Source organism: Podarcis gaigeae (genome assembly GCF_964106915.1).
Source record: "Podarcis gaigeae genome assembly, chromosome: 16".
NCBI lineage: Eukaryota > Metazoa > Chordata > Lepidosauria > Squamata > Lacertidae > Podarcis > Podarcis gaigeae.
In genome coordinates, this window is record NC_139693.1 from 28,883,775 (window position 1) to 28,908,682 (window position 24,908).

A 24,908-nucleotide genomic window follows, 5' to 3' on the forward strand; every position below is an offset into this window, starting at 1 on the left:
GTTTGAGCACTGTTTGCTAAAACGGCTTGCAGCCCAGTCCAATGGGTATTTCTAAACGCATTGAAATGAAAAACCCAAACAAAACACAGGTGCACAAATGAGCAATGCTTGCATTTATTTCCCTCCAGGTTAGGTGAGATCCCCCCGGAGGGTGCATTAGGAAACGTCTCTCCTTCCATCAAAGCATGAAACAAGAATTAAGTAATCTGTCATGTTTCCACCCTGGCTGGTTTTCCGGAGGCGAGGGAGCCCGCGTTTCATCCAGCATAATGCTCCAGGAGGAAGCATCCTGTTTTTGCTACCCCTTCACGGCCTCCCCAAAGCCACATCCACTCCTGTGAAGAAACGAGCCTTGGGTCTTGCTCAAACGTTCAAAAGCTCTTCTCCGTCAATGGAGAGGTTTAGCAACAATGCCCGACTTCCTTTGAGGGAAGGGAAGAGGCGAGGGTATCGACTGGGGTTGCATCCACACCGTATATTTGAAGAACATTTCCTTGCACTCCCCAAAGAATCGTGAGAACTGGAGCTGCAGTTCCCAGAGCTCTTCACAAATGACAGCTCCCAGGATCCTTTGCGAGGGGAGGCAATGCACATCAAAAGTCTCTTGAGTGTATCGTGTGGACGGAGCATCCTCCTTCATCATTTTTCAAGGCAAAGAAACTGCAGAGAAGTCAGACCTGGTGCCAGGTTTAAGGGACAGATTGATGATTTTCTCAGTTTCTCAGTTTCCTGGAGACATTATGGCAATACAGGTCAGCCTTACCCAACCTGGTGCCCTCCAGCTGCTTTGGAATACAACTCCCATCAGGCTCAGCCTGTACAGCCAACAGCCAGGGATTCTGGGAGTTGTAGTCCAGCATCAGCTGAAGTCACAAGTTCTCAGTTCCTAGTTTAGAAGGCCCAAAGGCATAAACATGGAGGCAAGTAGGTTGTGGTGAACAATTGCGGTTAGGTAATTTTAAACTCCCCCTTCATGGATGGAGGCAGTGAGAGATTTTATTTTCTTGGGCTCCATGATTACTGCAGGTGGTGACAGCAGTCACGAAATTAAAAGACGCCTGCTTCTTGGGAGAAAAGCAATGACAAACCTAGACAGCATCTTAAAAAGCAGAGACATCACCTTGCCAACAAAGGTCCGTATAGTTAAAGCTATGGTTTTCCCAGTAGTGATGTATGGAAGTGAGAGCTGGACCATAAAGAAGGCTGATCACCGAAGAATTGATGCTTTTGAATTCTGGTGCTGGAGGAGACTCTTGAGAGTCCCATGGACTGCAAGAAGGTCAAATTCTTAAGGAAATCAGCCCTGAGTGCTCACTGGAAGGACGGATCATGAAGCTGAGGCTCCAATACTTTGGCCGCCTCATGAGAAGACAAGACTCCCTGGAAAATACCCTGATGTTGGGAAAGATGGAGGGCACAAGGAGAAGGGGACAGCAGAGGACGAGATGGTTGGACAGTGTTCTCAAAGCTACCAGCATGAATTTGACCAAACTGCGGGAGGCAGTGGAAGACAGGAGTGCCTGGCATGCTCTGGTCCATGGGCTCACGAAGAGTCGGACACGACTAAACAACAATAAATTTTAACTCTGGATGAAGGGTGGGGGAAGAAATTAAATTCTGTTCATGTTTGATGACGAATTTACCACATTGGCACCATACGGGGTGGGGGCGGGATACACAAATCAGAAGGTACCCATACTTGGAAAATTGTCCTCCGAATTTTTCAGTGCTGTTCCCCAGCCACGTAATGGGTACAAAAATGCATCTAATAAGGTAAAATATGCAGATACATCCATGAAGATAACATACAAAGACCCATTGCATTTCTGAAAGCTGTTTTTGCATAAATGTGTGTATTGGGCAAAACTGCATATAAAATGTGTACAGAGAATGGACATTACACAAAAATACTCCTGGGTTTTCAGAAGCAGCCTTTTCTTTCTAAGGCTGCAAACTGACGTGGAAATGTGGAGAGTTGAACCAGACGAGAAAAGTGAGAAGCTGAAAGAAACTAACATGGATATATTAGCCCATCCCTTAACAGACTTTGGGGGCCATGGGTGTGTGTTCAGATTACAATCTGTATTACTTCATTAACCATGTTTTGAAGTAAGCTATCCCTACTGTCTTATCTCGATGGCACCACCGACTTGCGGTGTGTCTAGTAAGCAGACATCGCCTTTTACCATGCACCTCATTGCTCAAGACCATTTCTTCACCACTTCCCTAGATCACAAAGGCTTGAAGGAATGGCTAGCCACACCAAGGTATGCAGAGAAGCAATACTAGGACTCCCACGAAAGGTTCATCCAGCTTTGGAAATTGCCTTGTCTGTACAAAATGGGTGTGTGGATAGTGCCATCCTAGGGTATAGTCATTAGGTGGTGCTGTACTTTGTTGTAGCTGGGTGGAGTGTCCAGTGTCTGTTTTGATCTTATTGGAAACAGACAATAAAACTATTCAAAAAGTAAACAGCAGTTGTGTTGTCCAACAAGAAAAGAATAGGCAAAATCCACCTTAAGCCAACCAAAATGTCACAACATTGTGTGTGAGCTTTAAATCTATAACAGAACATAGTATACAAAGCAAGCTGGATTGCAGTGGGCTGGGAGGTGTAGGGGTGCAATGTTTGATCATGAAACTATGGAGTCTGCATGTGGGAACAGTACCAAGATAGGGAATAGGGGATATGGGAAGGGATAAATAGGTATTGAAATTCACTTGCAAAAGTGTGCAGATCAGTCAAAACCACATGCAAAAAATGTGTTTATTTGGAAAAAAAGCCACACTAAAATACTGGCAAATGTTCTTGAGTATTTTAAGAATATAATTGATTGGAGAATTCAAGTTAATATTAGAAAATTGAGAAACTGAATTCAGAAAAGTATTGTGGAGCAGGCCAATGGCCCGTCTCGTTCAGGATCTTATTGTTGCAGGGGCCAGCCAGATGACTGTGGGAAACCAGCAAGCAGGATTTAACCCCAGATTTGTGTGGTTTTCAGCAACTGGGATCCAGAAGCATTGCTGTGTCCAGCTGTACATCATGGTTAGTAGCCTTTGACAGCCATCTCCTCCATGAATTTGTCATGGCCGTCTCTGCCTCCTGTGGGAGTCAGTTCCATGGTTTAACTATGCTCTGAAATAAATGTACCAACCAAGCACGTACATAGATATGTGGACCACATGTCTGGAGCAGCACAGGAAAACCGCCCTGAAACCATTTTGAATCCTAAACTGACCAAATGTTTTCTCTGCAAGGAGGGAGGGGGTGAGAGAACCTTCCCATTGTCTCAGGAGTTGGGAAATCACCATCTCAAAGGAATGGGCAGACTACCAGAACAGGCAATCAGATAAGGCATTATGAGATAACCTCACAGATAGGAAAAACAACAGCATTCAAATTTCTGTTGTAGACCACCTTTTCTGTGATGTAGGTATGATGTTTGTGGGGGGTGGTCTTGAGCTCCAGGGAAGGCAATTTAAAATGTCTATGTAAGGGCAGGCACACCATAAAGAAGGCTGATCACCGAAGAATTGATGCTTTTGAATTCTGGTGCTGGAGGAGACTCTTGAGAGTCCCATGGACTGCAAGAAGATCAAACCTCTCCATTCTGAAGGAAATCAGCCCTGAGTGCTCACTAGAAGGAAGATCGTGAAGCTGAAGAATCCAATACTTTGGCCACCTCATGAGAAGAGAAGACTCCCTGGAAAAGACCTTGATGTTGGGAAAGATGGAGGGCACAAGGAGAAGGGGACGACAGAGGACGAGATGGTTGGATACTGATCTTGAAGCTACCAGCATGAGCTTGACTAAACTGCGGGAGGCAGTGAAAGACAGACGTGCCTGGTGTGCTCTGGTCCAGGGGGTCATGAAGAGTCGGACACGACTAAACAATAACAACAAGGGCAGGCACACCTTGGTTCTGGGTCCTCCTCCTTTTCCTGCATGTGAAGGAGGCACCCTGTTGCAACAGTTCAATGAAGATCAGGCTTACTAGATGCTTTGCTTCTCAATATTCTCTGGTTGGCCTCTGTTATTTTCTTCTACCGATGGAGAACCTACAACGGACTCTATAAGGGCTCTTGTGTCCCCCATAAGGGAATAAGGGCATATTTTGTTTATTACAGCTCTCTGTGAATAAGTCCTTTTTAAAAACCTCTCCTGAATCTTCTGACCTTCCATTGACAGACTCTCTCTCTCACACACACAACCCTACACAGCCTAGACCCAGCTTGACCACCTCTCTGGAGGAAGAAGTCCAGATGGGCAAGGCCTTTGCAGATAGCGCAAGTGCTTACGTCTTGCCTTGAGTTCTTGTCCTTCCCACAGAGTTTTACAGCTTGGGAAAGTCTGGGGGAAGAGAGGAGGGAGAGAGAAAACGCACACCATTTGCTCCACTCGAGATGGGATGCTGTCGAAAGATAGCTTGGAGGGGAAACAGCAGGGAGAAGGTGGACGCCTGCATGCCATCGGCCTTCCAGCATCCTAACAGACCGTTGCTCTGCACCGGAGCTTTTGTGACCTCTGGCTCACCTGCCTCTATCCGCAGAGGCAGCCCCTTGGCATCATCGCCTCCAGGAACCTAAAGTTATTTCGCAGCTACTTCCTCGTGGCATAGACTGGCCCCGCCGCACCCCGCCAATCTCCCCCCCCCCCAACATCCTGGATGAGATTTTTCTCATAAAGCGGGACCCAAGAGGCACAAAACAGAGGGAGAGAGGGGTTTTATTTTTAAAAAATGAAAGAAAAAAGATGTATGTTTCCTGAACATAGATGGAAAACAGCTGTACGGAGGAGAAAAGGGGGAAAGGGGAGGGGGAGGAGAAAGACTGTTTTGCCAGGCAAAAAACAGTGGAAAATACAGATCAAGTTTGTGTTGTGCAATTCCTCCGTGTTGGCCTCTGGCTGCGGGGGTGGAGAAGGGGAGCAGCTGCCTCTGGCCACCAGCCACTGCCAGTCAAACAAAACAATTGGATTCGGCACAGAGCCTCCGGTGACCACAAACGTCTCGGGAAACGGTTCCTAATTTCCAAAACAAGAGGCGATGGTGATGGGGGCATGAAATGTGTGCGTACCTGGAAAAGCGCTCTCTGACCTGAAAGCCTCTTCCGCTGCTCACCGACCTAACCCTCTCCCATGGCCAACTCGAGATGCGGTGAGGGAATGCAACCTCCTTGCTGTGTTTTAAATTATCTATCATGATGTCTGTTAGAGCGGAGCGATGTATGGCCTTCAACACTGGGATATACCCACAACTAAACATCATGATATATCAATATATCACAATGTCTGAAATAAGGGTGTAACTATGTAGAAGCGAATGGGGTAATGCCCCGGAACCTGCTACTTAGGGGTCTAAAACTGATACGATTTTACTTACCTATAACATATTGTTACAAATGTTATTTTATAGTACAGAGCAACAGGGGCAGAAGGAATAATGAGAGGAGAGGTAACTGGCTTCATGGTTTCGCCCATATCACAATTTTTTTACACACGCATACATCATGATTCGTGATATATTACCATGTTGAAAGTGCTGGTTTTCCTCTATAAAGCCTTAAACCACTCAGGACCATATGAACCTACCCGGACCCTGAAATCATCTTCTGAGCCCCTTCTTCATGTGCCTCCTCCTTGAAAGGTCGGGGGGGGGGTCGCAACATGAGAACAGGGCCTTCTCTGCAGTGGCTCCCTGTCTGTGGAATGCTCTCCCCAGGGAAGTTTGCCTGGCAGCTTCATTATACACCTTTAGGTGCCAAGGAAAAATGTTCCTTTTTAACCAGGCCTTTGGTTGACCTGATTGACATCCTATGCCCTTTAAAATGTGCCTCCTTTTTGTGTGTGTGTGTGGGGGGGTGCTATTGGGTTGTTGTTTTTATTTTGATTATATATATTGTAGTGTTTTATGTTGATCTTGTTCTGTGAACCACCCTGAGACCTCCAGGTATAAGGCGGTATATTAATAATAATAATAATAATAATAATAATAATGTTGAATATTATGAAACCTTTACCATGATGGGGACTTCCTGCAGCCAATCAGAAGCCGCATTTTGGAAGTCAAACGTTCTGGAAGTTGAACGGATTTCTGGAACGGATTCTGATCGACTTCCAAGGTACGACTGTATTGCCCAGGCTTGAAAACCTGAGGAGCTGCTGCTGATCTGTGTAGACAATTCTGAGGCAGATGGCCCCATCGCCTGACTCTGTAAGGAAGCTTGCACCCACATGAGGAGTTGCAGAATTGTAGCTTGGGGTATTCTTGGGCTCTGGGTTGGCAGAGTTCTCTTTGGCAGATCCCTGAAACACTTCTAGACAGGAAGCGCGAGTAAAGGCTTTCTGTTTGGGATGGGACATCACCGGAAAACAGCACCCTTCCGGGCTCTGACCCATTTCTTGCCTCTGTCCCACTGGCACAACTCTTGCCTCCCTTCTGACACTCATTTAAACCACCAGCTCAGCCAAATTCCATATTATCTCCCTTTGGATGTTCCCCGCCACGTCCAAGACCCATCACAGGGGCCTGTTGCTCTTCCTGTCCCCCTCCTGCCGATTCGAACAGTGGAATGTCGATAAGGCTCCATCTGCGGCCTTCATCCCCAAAGAGAAATCCGTTCCAAAAAGCATCTTTGAAGACATCGTGTGACACCCGCGAGCCAACCGTGACCTCATGCCGATGCCGGGAACTGGCGGGCAGGCAAGTGGGATGAAGAACCGTATACCAAAGAGGATTGTAAAATGTGGATTGTAAAAAGATGTGACTGTGAGGAGGAGGAGGAGGAGGAGGAGGAGGAGGAGGAGGAGGTGGAGAAGTCACTGGACGTTGCTCAACAGGAAAGGAAAAATACCAGCAAGGCCAAGCCCAGGAGCCTTGGGGGAAGAGAGATTTATCTGATATGGGCTGATGGAGGGGAGGGGGTCCATCAAAGGATGGAGGGCAAGAATGCCACACTTCATACGCACACAGGCTAGACACATTGAAACTAAACAGGTCTAGGAAGAAAGCAAGCCCTGGTGTGCTATAGATCACAGGAAAAACGGGGCTGGGGAAGAGAGAAAAAAGGTCTGGGATGAAATGGCAAGGGTAGTAAATAGGCTCTCTTTAAAACAGCTGACATTCCAATGCCAAGTGACTGGCGCGCTTTAGCCCTTTGTGAAATGCTTACGCAGTAAAAGACAATGAAAAAAAGAAAAACCAGGAACAGAGGCGTAGGGAGAAGAAGGTTCTGCAAACGACAGCGCCATTCTAACGTCTAGAAAATGGGGGCGGGAATTGCCGTGTTACGTGGCCTTTGAGGCTGGAACCATGTACCAGGGTGCAGAGAGCTTTTGAAGAAGCCTCTAGACTGTCTGTATTTTGCAAGAGTGATCCACACACATGCTGAGAAGTCTAGGTCTGCAGATAGGAAAGGGATGGGGGGAAATGCACTGAAAATTGCAGAATGTGTGAGTGATTATCGCGAAGGCATATAAACACCCCACAAGTAAACCAAGCAGAATGTTCATTCTCATATAACCTCCCCACAAACAATTTCGAATGAGTGCTCAATAGGGACCAGGTGCAATCTAACCAATAAATAGTAGGTCTGGAGGCGCCTGTAGTAAGGATTTGTTCCCTTGACTAGGTCAGAGTAAAACCTCCCCAAGTAATAAAGGACCCAGTGCATCTTAGGGAACCTACCCACTCCTATTGATCTTCAGCATATTTATTTCTGATTTTCATAAGAATTCAATTTTCAAGAACATAAGAAGAGTCTGCTGCCCATCTAGTCTAGCATCCTGTTCTCACAGCGGCCAACCAGATGTCTGTGGGAAGCATGCGAGCAGGATCTGAGCATCAGAGCACTCTCCCCTCGCAGTGGCATAGCATGGGGGCGGGGACAGGGGCAATTGCCCTGGACACAAAATTCTTAGGGGCACACAATTTCTACACCTGGTGCTGCCTCAGTACAGCTATGCGATTCCATTGCCGGACTCTGTCGAAAACGGCTTTTCCATGCGAACCAGGAAGTGACAAATGGAACGACTCTTCTTTTCATATCTCTGCAGCTGGGATCGCTTGGGTGACGCGGACGCCATTAGGCAGTTGAATGCGCATGCGTACTCCATCCGTTGCCCTCCCTCTCATCCCCACTGCATGCAGCCCCCATTGAAGCAATGCCAAAGTGAAGGCAAAAGATGCAGGTAAATGCACAGGAAGGATGGTCGTGCGAGCGCACAGCAGTTTGTGAAGGCGGCTGTGAGGCCTATTAGGCAGAGCAGCCCTGCCTGTGAGGCAGTTTCTCGGGGGGGGGGGTGGAGAGGCGGCCCCTGGCCGCTCCTATTAGCACCTTCCATGGGGCAAGTGCAGAACACAGTTCACAGGTCAGGGAGTGCAATACCTGCCTTGCCCTGGTCGCTGTCAACCCACGCTATGCCACTGTCCCCTGCTGGAGTTTCCAGCAACTGGCTTTCAGGAGCATTGAGGCCTTTGACCATGGATGCAGAGTGCAGCCATCAAGGCTAGCAGCACACAATGGAAGGTTTGCAGCCTTCTTATTTTTGTGATGGTTATCATTTGTGTGAGAAGAGTGCCTTGCCTGCAGGGATGCTCTGAGGTCTAGAAAGGCGGGGGGGGGGGGAGGGGCAAGCCATGGGTGACCTCCAATGCCATTCATAATCAGAGCAGTCCCATTGAAAGAAACGATCCTGAGTGGATGACGTGCATAGATTTCCATGGGTCTACTCATAGCAGGATTCAATCAATACAGCACCCTAGGTATCCCAGTGAAACAGTCAGGTAATTTTAGACCGGGGGTGTATGTGTTAGCGGATTTCTGTTTTCATTGTGTGGCTTTGTGTACAGTAGTTGTATAAGAACATAAGGCCAGTGGCCCATTTTGTCCAGCATCCTATTCTCACAGTGCCCAACCAGATCCCTGTGGGAATATGCTTAGCTTCAGGAAGCTGAACAAAAGAGCAATCTTCTTTCCCCTGTGGATTCCAGCAACTGGTACTTTGGAAGCATTGCTGTTTCAGGCCATAAACCACTCTGGTATCTTTTATGAATACAGTGGTACCTCTGGTTACGTACTTAATTCGTTCCAGAGGTCCGTTCTTAACCTGAAACTGTTCTTAACCTGAAGCACCACTTTAGCTAATGGGGCCTCCGGCCGCCGCCGCACGATTTCTGTTCTCATCCTGAAGCAAAGTTCTTAACTCGAGGTACTATTTCTGGGTTAGCGGAGTCTGTAACCTGAAGCGTATGTAACCCGAGGTACCACTGTAGTGGTATATGACTATTATTATAAATCAAATCAAAACAAAACAAACGAATACATGCAGAGACAGCTACGGAGGGGGAACCAGGGTGCCTGGCCTTAGCCAAACACATTCCTTCTCCCTTCCCCAACAGCTTTTCATCCCTCTCCCCTCTCTGCCCCATTCCTCACTGTCCTTCTCTTTAACCTTGTTGGGTGAAGCACATCTCCAAGGACATATAAAGTTGATTTTCTAAACCAGGGCTGCTGACTTTGCAACCTGCCAGGAAGGGGGGTGGGTGGCGGCGGCGAAACGGACTAAATTCAAAGCTCCTGCAGTCGGTCACTTTAAAATATAGTCAGCCTTGCAGATGCTTTGGAGGGAGCAGATGGGGGAAGGGGGGAGGAAGGGAAGCGGATGAATTTAAAGAGGCAGGGGGATGCATGGCAGCATGTCAAGGATTGTTACACACAGCTGGGCTGGAAGTGAAGCGGGGAGGGGGGGGGGAATGCATCTAACCAGAATTACAACACAGGAAACCATCTCTAAATATTAGGCTTGGATCTTATGCCCTTTTAGGGAATGTAAGTGGGGAATATATGACGGGAGCTGCTCTGGTTTGGAAAGCAGCAAACCCAGTGGAGATAGTTGGTTGGGGGGGGGGGCAATACCCCTGGAAACAGTGAAGCAAGGTGTAGTTAGATGCTCAGTGGACACAGGAACCCACTCAGCAGAATGGGCAGGAGGGCTCTGACAAGCTCCAAGGCTGACCTGCCACATTTTAAAGGAAGAGTCCTCCCCGCCACTGTAAGACCATTAAGTGGGATCATCCAAGTGTCCCTATTTTCCAGGGATAGTCTCAGATTTAAAGAAGCTGTCCCGGTTTCTGATTTGATCCTGGAATGTTGTGCTTTTCCTTAGGACATCCCTGTTTTCATGAGCAAATTTGGGAGGCATGGTTAAAGGTAAAGGTAAATGGACCCCTGACCATTAGGTCCAGTTGTGGCCGACTCTGGGGTTGCAGCGATCATCTTGCTTTATAGGCCGAGGGAGCCGGCGTACAGCTTCCAGGTCATGTGGCCAGCATGACTAAGCCGCTTCTGGCGAACCAGAGCAGCACATGGAAACGCCGTTTACCTTCCCGCCGGAGCGGTACCTGTTTATCTACTTGCACTTTGACGCATTTTCAAGCTGCTAGGTTGGCAGGAGCAGGGACCGAGCAATGGGAGCTCACCCCGTTGCGGGGATTCGAACCGCGACCTTCTGATCGGCAAGTCCTAGGCTCTGTGGTTTAACCCACAGCGCCATCCGCTTCCCTTTTAGGGTACGGTTAGGACATCCCTATTTTAATCAGAGAAATGTTGGAGAGTATGATCAGCGGTAGGCAAAGCTTCGGGAGCAATTTATTGATTTGGAGTGTTTCTACCCACCTACAAACTGTAGTTCTTGAGGCAGCTGGCGATGTCTTTTAAATACAGTACTTGGGGAAATGGTGTATATATAGTGTGTCCCCCTCTCCAGTTCTTTGATGATCCAGACTGGGGTTGGATCACCATGGGCCTGACTTGACCTGATTTAGGCCCTAAATCAGGGATGTTGCACAGACCTAGGGTCCAACAGTGGTGGGAAGACAATGCAGGAAAGACTCTTTGCCTCCATCTTCCCCCATAATGGACGTCACATTTAATGTCTCCAGGTCACTTTAGTGAAAAGGAACCCAGAGCTGCCTTGACCTGCTCAGTATACAACCTGGGGTGGAACTACACACATTGGACAAAACACTATAAATAAGTCAGAATTGGATCGTTGTAACAAAAGATTGGGGAACCCTATGGAAAATCACATACAAAAATCTTCTGCTCTCTGGCGCCATCTGGTATTGCATGTTTATAACACATTCAATTTGTTGTTTTTTGACTAATGTAGCCGAGTCCCTGAATCGTTCCAATTAAGTTTGGGATCTTTGCTTTGTCCAGACAGGATGATCAACATATTACATAATCCTACTATGTTCCCCCTTAGCTGCCTTCCCCGCTCCCCCCAAAAAAGCTTTGAATCACTTTAGCCTTCCATTGAATTGTGGTATCTCATCTCTGCATTTGGGGGGGGGGGGGGAGTATCTGGATTTGAAATACATTCCAGAATGTGGCTTCCCGCCAGCTTTTTCATCGGAAGGAAAAGTCTAAACACTTTTATAAGTGTTCACATGTTAGCATTCAGTGAGCCTATGTACCTGTGTACAGTGGTACCTCGGGTTAAATACTTCAGTTCATTCTGGAGGTCCATTCTTAACCTGAAACTGTTCTTAACCCGTAGCACCACTTTAGCTAAAGGGGCCTCCTGCTGCTGCCGCACCGCCGGAGCAGGATTTCTGTTCGTATCCTGAAGCAAAGTTCTTAACCTGAAGCACTATTTCTGGGTTGGTGGAGTCTGTAACCTGAAGCGTATGTAACCCAAGGTACCACTGTACACAAATGTGTCGTACACTTGGGGCTACTTTCACGTAACATTCAATGAGTGCGGAGTCTGCGTACACAATACTTGATCTGTACAAAGTGTGTGTTCTTTCACACAAGATCATCTCCTTCCCTACAGACCCTTCTCAGGTGTAAGATTAGGAGATGGGGGCTTCTTGGTAGTTTCTCCACTCTGAGAAGTTTGGGCTGGTCCAGGTTGATAGCATTCTCTGCAGCAGCCGTAAGTTGTGGAATTCCCTTCTCACAAAAGTACATCTTGCACCATTATTGTTTTTGCCGTATGCTGAGGAAACACTTCACCCAAGTCTGTGACACACACAAACGCACAAAATTTAGAAAACCCCCAATTCTTGTGACTGCATTTGGCTTCAAACTGTTTTTTAATGTTGCATTTTACATTGTTGAGACCCACCCGGTGGCTTCATGCTGGAATTAACAGAACTAATAACAAAATAAATAACAACAAATATAAATGCAAGCATGCCGAGACTAAAAGAGGAATGAGATTATAATTTTCAATCAACCTTTTAATGAAAAGTTCATAAAATAACAGTTTCTCATCACTGTACATTAAGACTGCAAATTTCTGAATGCTGAGATCCTATTATAATTTCTGTTTTATTTTTATTTTCCCCAATATGACACTTGAGTTGGAGCCACAGCACCCTGCAACTCTGACCTGAATTCAAGCTCTTGAAGGAAATCAACAGAACATTGCAAGAGGAACATCAGCCGTGCTGAGGGAAACATCTGGGATTTTTGGTCTGGCAGAGAGTTAAGGCTTAAACAAGGCAGGGGAGAGGGACGCACCACTGCTTTTCCCAGCTGAACTTTAAATAATAATAATTAAAAAAACAACCCACTAAAGCGTGGCTCTTCCTCTTCCCCTCCCCAAGGGAAGGGAAAAATCTGAATAATCCAAAGCTTGGTTTATTAATTTACGACCATTATCTTGCAACTGATAAAAGTTGTGTGTACATCCAGAATGCAAGACATATATTCCCGTTTGCTGGTTAGAGCAAAACCTATGAACTGTCTTGTTCGTGCCTTGCGCTAACCTAAGCACCTTACATTATCCTGTTTGTGATATAAGACATGGCAGTCGGTGCACCCAAACCACATGTTCAACACAGGTAGCAGAGAGAGGATGGGGCGGGGCAGAGAGAATGAGTGGGACGCCTTAAAAAAAAGAAGTTCCCATCCTCCAAATCCTTTCCGAGAGTTCTAAAAGACAGTTAAGAGAAAAGAAAAGTATTGCAACATCCACTGGAGGTATGAGTGAGGTAGAAAAACGGGAAAACCATTCCCCATTAACACATGAAGCTCGGAAAGTCCGGCACAGCACGGAAATCTCACTCCGGATCCTAGGAGCGTCTCCCATTGAAAGGAAAATAATTTGTTTGGAAAGCATTTCAGGAGTTGTGCGTGAGAAGCCAGCCCCCACCCACTCACCCCAACTGAACACTTACGAGTACATGGGAGTGAAGGCCAGCAGGAGGGACTGAAGGACTGGGACAAAAACTCAGCGTTGCATCGAGCGAGAGGTTTAGCTAGTAGTAGTTAGGCAGCCTTCCACAACTAGATGCCCTCCCAAGTGCTTGGGCCTGCAGATGGGAGTTGGTAGTCCGAAAAACCAGGAATACCGCAGGTTGGAAAAGCAGCTTGTTCAATGAGTCAGTGGCTGTAAGGTTTTTGTGGCCTTCATTTTAATGTCACTGCGTATTGAATATATCTAGTTGAAAGGGTTTTATTTCCTAGATGCCTGTGCAACGTACGCCTGTAAGGGTGGAAAACAGCACCCAAGGCGGTGAAATGCCGAGAGCCCGATTTCTAGGGGGTTTGCAATCTTACTGCCTTAAGACCCCGCAAAAAGGTTTGCTTTTTAAGACTCCAGGTTCAAAAGGAGTTTTACACGGCGGTGGCAGCTGGCACGTAACATTATCTCAACAGCCACGTGGGTGGACGGGCCCTCAGAAGAAAGAGGGGTGCTTAATGCTTCACCCCACCAGCTGTTTCCTCCTCAGCAGGTACACATCTGGAACACTGCACAGGATGGAGGGGAATTTGGAGTAGGAAAAAAGCAGGCAGGCAAAGACTAGACAGTCCTTGTACATTTCTAATGCTGGGCACCCATCAGGATGAAACACAGCGCACTTGTATGATCCAAGTTGGCCCTCCAGATGTGCCTTCCCTGCCCTTTTAATTAAGGGGCATCCCGGTAATGGGAGGTATCCAATGCCCTTGTTCTGGTGCTACTTTGGACACATGCCATGTTATCTGTGCACTGCGTCTCTGATGTCTTCATAGGTCTTTAGACCTAGCAGCACTTGACTGAAAAGGTCCATCTTGGCCCTTAAACTGCCACTTCCCCATTTCACTGAGACCCTACTTGTCCTACTTAGAACGGCAGGGCTCTCAGAGGCGGTTTGTGGTCATTTCTTAGGCTCAGCATCCTTGTGCTGCCTAATGCTTTTGCCCTGCGGAAGGAATGACAACTCTCGTCTTGAAGGCATGATGCAAGCAGGAAAAGACTGGTTGCAACTGGAATTTGTTGGGACGTGGCAGGAGACTCCCCAGTGCCTGAGCTTTAACGCAATAGCCTTGGTCCCTTTTGGCGAAAGGTTGGGCAGGTGCTATGAAATGATAGGAACGGTCCCAGTTAACAAGAAATGTTTGAGCATGTGGTAGTATGGGAACACTGCGGCCGCATCACGTCAAAAACATCCACAAGCATGGTGCATAATCCATTTTCCCCCTTTGTTAACCTATTCCCCCCCACCCCTTTGCTAACCTCATCTCTATGCCAAAATATTTGACCATTATTGCTTGCACTGTAAACACTGAGGAAAAGGGAAAGGCATTGGAATGGGCTGGGACATCTTCCTATCCAAGCACCAGCATGGAACATGGCTCACACTGCCTGCACCTATCTCTTTTTCTTTCTTGCCATGATAATCAAACCCTGACCACGTCCCACACCACTGCTCCACTTCAGATCATAGGTTTTGTCAGCTATCACCAAATGCCCCAGGTGTTTCCTTTTCAGGCCTGACGTTCCTGCGTTTTAGAACAGAAGTGACATGGTAAAAAATAAAAATACTGCTAACCCAGACTTTGACCTGCACTGTTCAAAATCAGTGCTTGACATCCTTGCTCACACACGCACGTGTATACATCTGCACACGCACACACGCGCACACACGCACACACACAAACATATGAGAGAGAAAAAAAGAGGACAGGAAATCGTATAAGAATGACATTGTAACTGGAAACATTTAAATACAGCAAAACAAATCCGTCTTCTATGCAAAAAAGCTACAAAAGTCCAGTCTTTGTATTGTCTTCACAGGCTATGGTTTATGGCTATGCTGAGAGTCTCTGAGATTCTTTTTTGTTTTTTTAAGTTTTAAAACTTTTTAATACATTTTTTATTTTATTTTTACTCTTTGAAATCCTGTAGCAAAGACCCTGCGGACACATCTTTTCATCTTTTGCAAATGCTCTGAGTTTCTTTTTTTCCTTGCAAAACTGTGCATACAGAATTTTGAGAAATAAATACATTCATTACTGCACATACATATTGATACAAAAAACAACACTGTCAAATAGTGTTTGCACCATCTTTGTTAGATATTCAAGACCAGGCAAAATTAATTTGTTTGTTTTCCATCAGGCTTCTCCTGCCTCTTCTCACCCCAAAGTAGGTTTTTCTTCCCTCTCTCCGAAAAAAAAAATTAATGAGGCAGCTTTGGCGTTAAGTGGAAAAACAGCACTAAATTAAACAAAAAATGCCAAGTGGAGAAGTGTGTATAATTTTGGAAGGTGGGAGCTTCATAATTATAAATGTTCTTCGGTGATCATTCTCATTCTTATCTAAGATGCAAAACTAAGCATGCCTTTTTTAAAACATGGAAATACTTTTGTATGTCTTGCATTGCCTTTTTCTTTCTTCCTTTGGAAAAAAAACAAGAATATACAAAGAGCACTTCCACTCGTGAGCACTACAACTTGGGATCTAGCCTACCCAGGTCACAGTCTGGCCAAACCACCAGAGAGGGAACGGAAACACAAGGTCCGTAAACAGGACAAGAAATGGCTTCTCATCTATGTTGTACATTGGGTAGCGCAGAGGCCCATGGCATTTAACACACCCCGCTGAGATAGAAAGTGGTGTGCTTCCTCTATAGTGCCCACCAGACTGCGAACTGGGTCAGGCAGACTTGCTGATTTGGAGATTTGCATGTCAACTCCCCATCCCTGCCCAAGCCTCATTGGAGTGAATTAATCCAAATCGTCAAAAGAAGAACGAAAGAAACCAGAAAGTGGTAGGAATCTAAGCAATTTTGGCATATGCGCCCATGCATCTGAACCCAGGGAGGGCACATACCAGATAAGACTACCTCTCAAAGGTTGCCCAAGGCTGGTCTTTTGATTACTGAGCCCTTTTAATACCTGTGGACATTTCGGTACAGGACCAGCTAAGGCCCTTCCTCCTTTCTGAGGCTAATCCCCTAAGATAAAGCTACTTGTCAGAAGCTCTTTGGTGTCTTCTGAAAACATTGTGGCTCTTCAGAGTAGCCCACGGCTGGAATAAAGATATACATATATATAAATATTATATTTGGCAATTTCTCATTAGCAGGGGCTAAGAAGAACAGCAGCCCAGCTTCTCGGCTAACGTTAGGCGTCTGTTTGTCCTCCTCCAAAAGGCAATGTCCCCCTGGTTTTCTCCATCATCTGCTGCTCCCACCATCCCCACTCAGATATGTGATTGCTGGAGGACATATCCATTCACATCCTTTATCTCCCTCTTTCCCTTTCTTACAAAACCCTTCAAATCCAGCACCATATGTATTAAGCACCAATGGATGCCATTACTTCCTATGCAATGCAGCTTTAACAGATGGAAGCCCGCCTCTCTGAAATTCGACGTGATCCTGTCTGTCCCTGAATTGCTTTGAATGGAAATCTCTTTCCTGTTTTCAGGGTATCAGCTAGTGAGGCCTATGTGACTCTTTCCCCCTCCGACACCTGATGCATCCGAAAAATGTGGTGGAATGCAGATTACTTCCTAAACAGAGTTGGTGAGAAATACGTATATATTTAATTTAATGCCCCCCCATTAAACAAAATTGTGTTAAGCCATTTGACAGCTAAACCAATGGAAAAAGCAAAGATTAATTTTGACTGGCCCCTAGATCTGTTGAGGTCTGTAACTGTAGAAGTTTATGTAAACAATGAGATAAATATATTAATTTTTTTTTTCTGAGCCAAGCGAGGTTCCATACTCATTTCAAAATGTGCTTTGGTTTAAAAAATAGTTTTGTGGATTTGGGTATGAGCTATCTTTTCTTTTATTTTTAATACAACTTCTTCTACTTTATTCTTTATTTTCCTCTCCTGTTATTCCGAAAACATTATGGATCTAAACTGACTAAAGCATATCATCAAGCTGCCAGGCCCCTGCACTTCAAAAGAAAGAAAGAAAATCCTCAGGAGGCTCGTTCTGTATCTCCAAAAAAAACAAAACAAAAAACAGAACCAAAAAAATGTAATTCCTTCCCCACCCCACCCAACAAACTCTTAAAATCTTAAATATGAAACTAGTGTTTTGCTTTTTCATTAAAATACAGAAAATGCTTGATACAATACTATGTCGTACAAATGCAGTTGAGTGTTCAGACCCTCTAAATGAGCCCCGAACAGTCCCTGAAGTTTTGAGTATTATTCGGTTTTCTTTTTTCATTATTATTGTCACAATTTGGAAAGAAGTCATCATTCGGTATTATATGGAACACAACTCTATACAACTACTTTCGGAAAAAGGGGGGGATGAAGGGGGGGGAAAGAAAAAGGAGAAACTCCCCCTCCCCATTTTTGTACAATACTCACGCTGTACACAGACTTTTTGTCATGTTAAGTGCTGAGGGGAAGAAATAAAAAATAAAATAAAAAGGAGGCTCTTTTAAACAATAATTAATGAACAAGAGGAGGGGACACACACCCAACAACAAATGGGTCCTGAAACTTCCAAGATTCCAAAATTTCAAACCATTAGCAAAAGGAAACCCAAATCAAGCCTAACACCTCTACCCTCGCCCACCCCCAACTACTACTGGATGAAAGAAATTTTTTTTGAGGGATATCATAGGATAGTTTGCTCTCCACAACTCTTGAGCTCCTCTTTGGATAACTACAGGAGGAAATTTAATAACCAAAGAGCAACTTGCTATGTATACAACCAGACAAAAGATGCAATTCCCTGCAGCACCTGCCTCCCAGAAAGAATACTTTTAAGCGCACATCTTGGCCGTCGGAAAGGGGGGGAAAGGAGTGGTAAAAAATGTCACAAAGTGGGAATGGGTGCTACAAAGGACTTGGTTAAGGAGCCGCTCGTAATTCACTTGCTCCTTTGGCTCAGCAAAAAAGTCTGTCGCGCCTCGGACGGGTCTTGACCACCAGGGCGATGCCTTGGCCGCACTAATGCAATTTTTAATCGTGGTCATTGCCAGTTGAAAGGAAAGTGCGCTGGGCGGGGAAGAGGAAAACCTTTGCACAAACTGCGGCATGGAATGGAGAGAACCGCTGTTGCTTTGTAACTGCAACAGGAAAAGCAGGGTGTGTGTGGCCAGAAAGAGTTAAGCATTCTGCTTTCTTTTCTTTTTTTTTTGGAGGGTGAGGTAGGAATAAAAAGCAGAGTGAATCTCAACTCTTGGCTTCAGATACCAGATTACTGGCTCAGGACTTGGTTCCAAAGGCATCTCAAGAGTAGAAAGGGTGGGGAAAGGGGTCTGGATAATGTGAGAAGGAAGCTGACGGGGAAGACCCGAGCCCTGTCGGTTTGCACTGTTCAAAAATAAAATAAAATAAAAATCAACACCTGTGCCCTTTGGCTCCTGGGTGGGGGGAATAACCCCGCCGATCGAGGCCTTACGTCCCTCAAAGTATGAATTCACAGGTGCTGGTTTAGTTTTTTTCTTGTTTTGGCAAGGCATGTGCACCAAATCCACCATGGATGTCTCTACGTGAACGTCTATGGTGGCTGTGCAGTACAGATCTCATATAATCTAACACCTGCAACACAACTGGGTCTGGTCTATTACATAGGGGCACGGCAATCCATTAACCTCTAGCGGGTCTTTATTATGGAGCTCCACAGTCAGCAAGGACCTTCCTTTTAATTTCATGTATGTGTGTGAGCAGCTTGGAGCACACAAAAGGATGTTAAAAAAAGAGTGGGAAAGCCTCTCCCCGCTCTGAACTCCCAAGTTGCCTACAGGGTTGAAGGTGAAGATTTACAGGCTACATTATTTTATTTTTTTCATCGCCTCCCACAAAGCAGACTGCAGATTGAATCCAGACTTATTCCTACTGAGGTCAGTAGACGCATATGACTTAAGTCTGTATCCAACCCAACGGTAGTGTTTTGTTTTTTAATAGAAAAAAAAGGAAAAGAAATGCATCTTATGATTTTTTGGGGGGTGGTGGTCTTAGAACGAATCATTCCACATCAGTGCTCTGTTAGCATCTCACAAAACCTACATGAAAATCAAAATGGCGACACTAGAACAAGGGAATTAGAAAGTAGCCCGACATTGCGTGAGGCAAAGTTATACGGAATGGGGAAGGAACCTTTTCTTGTAACGCGACAAGACAAAATATGGTTGCGTTTAATCTGTGGCCCTCCAAATATTTCCAGACTACACCTCCCATCACCCAATATTATTGACCTTGCTGGCTGGGAGTTGAAAGTTTAGGGATATCTGGAAGCCTTTCCTGCATGGAGGTCTGAGTGACCCAAAACACTTTATACGGTCTATTTCTTAAGAGGAAAAAAAGTGTTTTTTTTGGGGGGGGGAGAGGAGGGAAAAAAATAATAATGAAAGCTTATCTTTGTTTTTTTACTTGAATATGCTCAACTTTTTTCTTTTTTTTTTGGTCTAAACTTAAAAAGACACAAGATTTTTTTCCTTTTCTGAAGAAAAAAAAAAGACATAGGGCTTTGGTGAACCCTACCAATAATAATATTAATAATATTAATAATAATAATTATAATAATAATAATAAAGAGAACAATGGTTTTGAGCAAGAAAGTTAAAGCGGAAAAAAATGTAAACCTTACTCAATTTTAGACAGGATGATTCTAAAGGGACTGCAAAAAACGTTTTACCACCGCACTCCCCACCCCAACACACTGGGGGGCAATGGTGGTGGGGAAGCCATCGCTTTTCACAAAAAGTCACGCCAACAAAGTCAAGGGGCCACAAAATGGCGGGCGATATACTTGTCCGCTCCTCTAAAACCTATAGCAGCTGTTGGCTGTGAAGTCTTCTACAGAGGCTGTTGGAAACATTTGCTCTTCCGAACTTTCCAACTCGTGTGTGGCGTGCGATTTAAGATTTCCTTGACGACTACCATCGCCGCCATCCTGAAAAGAGCAGGGGGGGGGAAATACCACACACCCCGCCATCTCCCTCACCACCACCCCCTCAACGAAAAGGGAGGATATGAAACACTTTGGTTGGGCTTCCCACACACTCTTATTGCACTCTGGATCCTAGGAAAACGCCGCCTGCTACAACGCCGTTCCCTTATCCTGTCAGATGGTCACTTTTTTTGCTAATCCAGATGTGTTAAGGAAAGCAACGGACAGTAGACATTCTTTCCCCCACCCCCCACAAAAAAACAGCATCCAGGTGCAATAAAACAAAGCTGGAAAGAGCCCAGAAGCTCTTAAAGAAAAGAAAAAAAGTTTCCTCATGGACAGAAAAATCAGTAATTTTGGTGAAAAGCCAGCGCCCCCCTACAGCACTATTCACTCGGGCTTCTGGCTTGCAATCTACCTATTGTCTTTGGCCAAGGTTTGCTTCAAAATGCTCATTTTAAATGGACTTCTTGAGGGTAGGATGAGGTGGCAAAAAAATCCCTTAAACGTTTTAATTTAGTTTCTACTTTGTACACTTACTTACAGGGGTGGGGGGGGGGGAGGAAGAGGGGCAGGGGGACAAAAACGCCACACCTAATATTTCACTAACCATCTTATTGTTCTCATGAATTCAAGAGGTAGCAAAGGGAACGGGCCGAACCCGTTCTTTAGTGAGGGAGAAAAAAGCTAAACACACACACACACACACACACAAAATAAAGATGTACCTAAAGGAACTTGTAGCAATTCCAGCCTATTATCAAACCCACTCCCTGCGCCCGCTCTTTTGTGAAGAGTTACCTCAAAACCTTCCAGTTCCAACAATTACATAAACGTTTTAACAATTTTCTCTTAATAAAACAAGTACCTCTAAGCAAAGAATATCCATACGAACTATTGGGGTTTTTTGGGGTGGGGGGAGAAACATAAAAGACGACCCCTGCTCAGCTGAAGTAAATTCCCCAGGGGCACCCGACTCCCATTCAGTCATGGATAAGGTTGAAGTAAATTTAAGTAAGGTATAGGACAAAAACATGGAGGTGAAGAGGTACATGTTTGGTGTGCAACGGCTAAGTAGGCCGAACTCCATCGCTGAAAAATAATGGTGGGGTGGGGAAAAGAAAAATATGCCACCTTTCATAGACTGAAAGCATGCAAAAACTATTGAGGATTCATTAAGACTCTCCCCCATGTGAGAGACGGTCAACTGACTGGGCCACCAACAAAATTTTCCCAATAAAAGAAATTCCGAGGCGTTTTCTGAGAAAAGAAAAAATAACGATAATAACAACAAAACGAATTGGATTCTGTGGCAAGAAATGCTCCCACCGGTAGCTTTTAGGGGCAACAACCAATGTCAATGGTTAGGAGAGCAAGGGGTGGGAGGAAATTAAGGCCCATGGCTAGGAAAAACAGCCACAGGAACCGGAAAAGTCTGTGCGCAACATCCATCTGCATTGGAGGGGGGGGGGGGGAGAGGAATAATACTTGGGTCAAGTTTTAGAAACGGAAATCCAAAGTGCTAAGAAAGGAAAGTGAGGGATGTGAAGCAGCTTACGGCCTGTCTTTCCTCCCCACCCCAATCGCAAGGATCGGCCCCTTTGGGCCGCCATTTCCAATTAGCATCAACTGGGAAGGAATTTCTTCCACCTCACCCCCCCTTTTCTCTCCACACCTGGGCTTATAGTTAAGCTAGATGTCCCCACAACCTTAAGCAGAGTAGTGGCATTTCTTGACCTAAACGGCAAAGAAAAAAAGAGGGGTGGGTGGGTGGCATGGGGGAGAAAAACGCAAATGGGGAGACAGCAGCTTCATTGTGGGCTGGCTTTTCTTTGTATATTTGGAGTTTGGGGGACGGGGAAGAGAAAGAAATAAAGCTCTGCTTGTTTGAGGCCCCCCCATGACTGAACAGGGACGGGAACGGCCCTTATTTGTTTCTTTCTTTTTCTTTCTTTTTTTAAAGCAGCAAGTCTAGGGAAAGGTATATGTTTATGGCGGGTGGGCTCAGAGCTCATTGCAGAGTCTTTGGCTTTATGTAGGAGAGGTATGCATTCGCAGGTGGCTGATGAGATTGCGCTGCTGGGTGAACTTCCCGCCACACAGCTGACATTCGTAGGGCTTTTCCCCTGAGTGGACGCGCATATGCTCTGTCAGTCGGTACTGCCGGGTAAAGCGCATCCCGCACTCCTCGCAAGCAAAGGGCTTGAGGCCCAAGTGGCTGCGCATGTGACGCGTCATGGTGCCCCGCTGCGTGAACATCTTGCCGCAGATATTGCATGGGAAAGGCCGCGTCAGCCAGTGAGTCTTCTCGTGCTGCCGGAGAGTGGCCGGGTCTTTGTAGCTCTTCTCGCACACAGAGCATTTGAAGGGCCGCGACTCCGTGGTGTAGGGCTGGTTGGGGTTGGACAGATCCTCCGCTTCCTCCTCTTTGTCGTCGTACGTCCCTTCCTCCTTGATGTACAGGTCTTCCTCGGTGTGTTTCTCCACGTGGGCGTTCAGCTGCTCGGAACTGGGGAAGCCCTTCCCGCACGGGATGCAGACATAAAGGTTGTCCCCAAAGGCCACCGGCTCGTAGCCTTCCTGCCGGTAGACGTAGTTGGCGCTAGTGTGCCCGCCACTCTCGCTCTCGCTCTGCCCGCTGTCGTCGCTGTTCTCCTTCCCGTTCTCGACATCCTCTTTGCAGGTGAATGGCAGCTCCGACCCGTAGGCGCCCAGGCCGAGGCTCCGCTCCGCTGACTTGCTCAATGGGCCCATCAGGATCCCGTTGGGAAGTCCCTCGCTCTCCTCGCCGCCTTTGCCGCCCTCTTTCCTGTCGAAGGCGCTCTCTTTCTTGAGCCACTCCTTCTTGCGCGACGAATGGCGCAGGCTTTTCCTCTGGCTGCCTTCCGGGAGGGACTGGCGGTCTTCGCTCAAGTCCATTTCCATCGGTTCGCAGTTGTCGGGGAGGTTGGGCGCGGCTCCGGCGGCGGACTCATCAAACGATGAGGCACTGTTGGCTGCAGGGGCTGAGGCAGGTCGGGGGGAGCCACGCTGGCTTTCGCCGTGCGGCGTGTCGTCCTGGGACGGTGCCGGGGGAAGCGAGGGGCTTTTCTTGGACAGGTCGAGGCCCAGCTCCTGGTCCCCGCTGCTCCCGTTCGCACTGCTGCTGCTCCCGTCTCCGCCGTTCTTGCCGATCCCCCTACTCAAGGCATGCGAGTTCTCTTGGTTGGAGCTGCTGATGAAGACCTCGTCGTCCGAGATCTTCCCCTTTGGCATCTCCTTCAAGTGAGAGCCCTTCAGCCCCTCGGCTGACCCTGAATAACGAGTGATGACTGAAGCAGTGGAAAGTCTCTGACTCCGAGGGGGTCTCCCGACGCTGGGGGCGCCGCCGGCCCTGCCAGCGAAGGACCTCCCATTGCGTTTCAGCTTCTTCCTGCAGAGGGCAGCTAGGTCGGGTAGCTGGAGGTAGCTTGCGGCCGTGAGGAGAGCATTGAAGTTCTGTTCACCAGGCTGGTCGGTCATTAAGAGCTTCCCAGTATAAATAAAGTCCAAGATTTGCCGGAACACTGTGGGGTTGACCATGTCGGTATCTAGGTTGATCAGGTTGTCGTGCAGGACGAGGGATTTGAAGTACATGCTGCTGGCTGCGAGGATATTCTTGTGGGCACGGAAGAGGGCATTTTCCACGACAATGATCACATCACAGAGGAAACCTTTGGCTCGTTGCTGGTTTAGTTGCAGCAGCAGTTGTTTGGCATGATTTGGCAGTTCCATCTCCACCTTCTCTTCCTTTCCACGTTTACTTTATTACCTGCAAAAAAGAGAGAAGCAAACAGAACGAAACAGTGAGCCCATTGGCCACTTGCACCAGCATCTCTTACCTCAAGGAACCTGTGGCCCTCCAGATGTTGCTGGATTAAAACTGCTATCATCCCTGGCCACAGTGGCTGGTAGGGATGATGGAAACATCTGGAAGGCCACAGGTTTCCCATCCCTGTGCTACATGCATTTCAAACACTGCCCAGATTTTATTTATCTTTTTAAATACACAATTAGGTGCTTTTAGGGTCCCAGTATAGAACACTGCATGTCTTGAAGGTCTCCCATCCCTGCAGGTAGTTCTCTTGCTAGTGTATGTATTTCATTTCTACCCCTCCTCTCCTCTAAGGAGCTCAAAAGAGCATACATGGTAGGCCTGGGTGATACATTGCCCAGAGCCAGAGCATGGTGGTGCCTTCACCTGGCATTATATCGCGGGAAGGACTTGCCTGCGCCCAACTCCCTCTTCTAATGCACAGACCTACGGTCTTCTGCATGTCTAGAGGACTCAGAATGTATAAACTGCAACTATTTCAGAAAGGTTCCATTTTGCTTCCTGTGTGACAGGAAGTCAACCAGCTGAGTTTGCTATTAGAAGGCATAGCTGCTGCAACTGAAAACACATTTATCAGCGTTTACTACCTGAAGAGAGAGTGATGCCAGGTGGAAGGAAAGCAGTGGCCAGCCATTTTACATCCATATGAATGAATCTAAGTGAGTGCATGTTATCATCAAGATGCAGTTGGTCCACAGCTCAGAGATTTATCCGTAACAGACATAACAACATTCCCTGCGCAAGACCAAACACTGACAGTGATTTACTAGAGACAGTTACCAGAACATAGCGGGAAATTGGCCTGCTTATAAATGCTGAGCCTAATGAACACTAACAAACAAATCCGACCCTAATGAACCGGTTTAATTCTGAACCACCTTTGGGGCCCTGGAAAGGCAGCATCAT

The 24,908-nt window shown here is 46.5% G+C and overlaps 1 protein-coding gene and 1 long non-coding RNA gene across 14 annotated transcripts in view; both read right to left on the reverse strand.

Annotated features, from left to right (window-relative positions):
* LOC310834328 overlaps positions 1 to 24,908 on the reverse strand; it is a 226,369-nt gene that overhangs the window by 178,115 nt on the left and 23,346 nt on the right. The window lies entirely within an intron of this gene.
* HIC2 (HIC ZBTB transcriptional repressor 2) overlaps positions 2,778 to 24,908 on the reverse strand; it is a 151,104-nt gene continuing 128,973 nt past the window's right edge. For 12 of the 13 annotated variants that reach the window (XM_083717333.1, XM_083717342.1, XM_083717337.1 and 9 more), the window contains one exon: positions 12,223 to 23,939. In XM_083717333.1, coding sequence (XP_083573459.1) covers positions 22,181 to 23,902 — 1,722 coding nt within the window. In that variant the 5' untranslated portion in view covers positions 23,903 to 23,939 and the 3' untranslated portion in view covers positions 12,223 to 22,180. Of the gene's footprint in view, positions 3,137 to 12,222; positions 23,940 to 24,908 lie in introns of those variants that run through there. The other variant, XR_014559068.1, reaches the window with a different exon arrangement.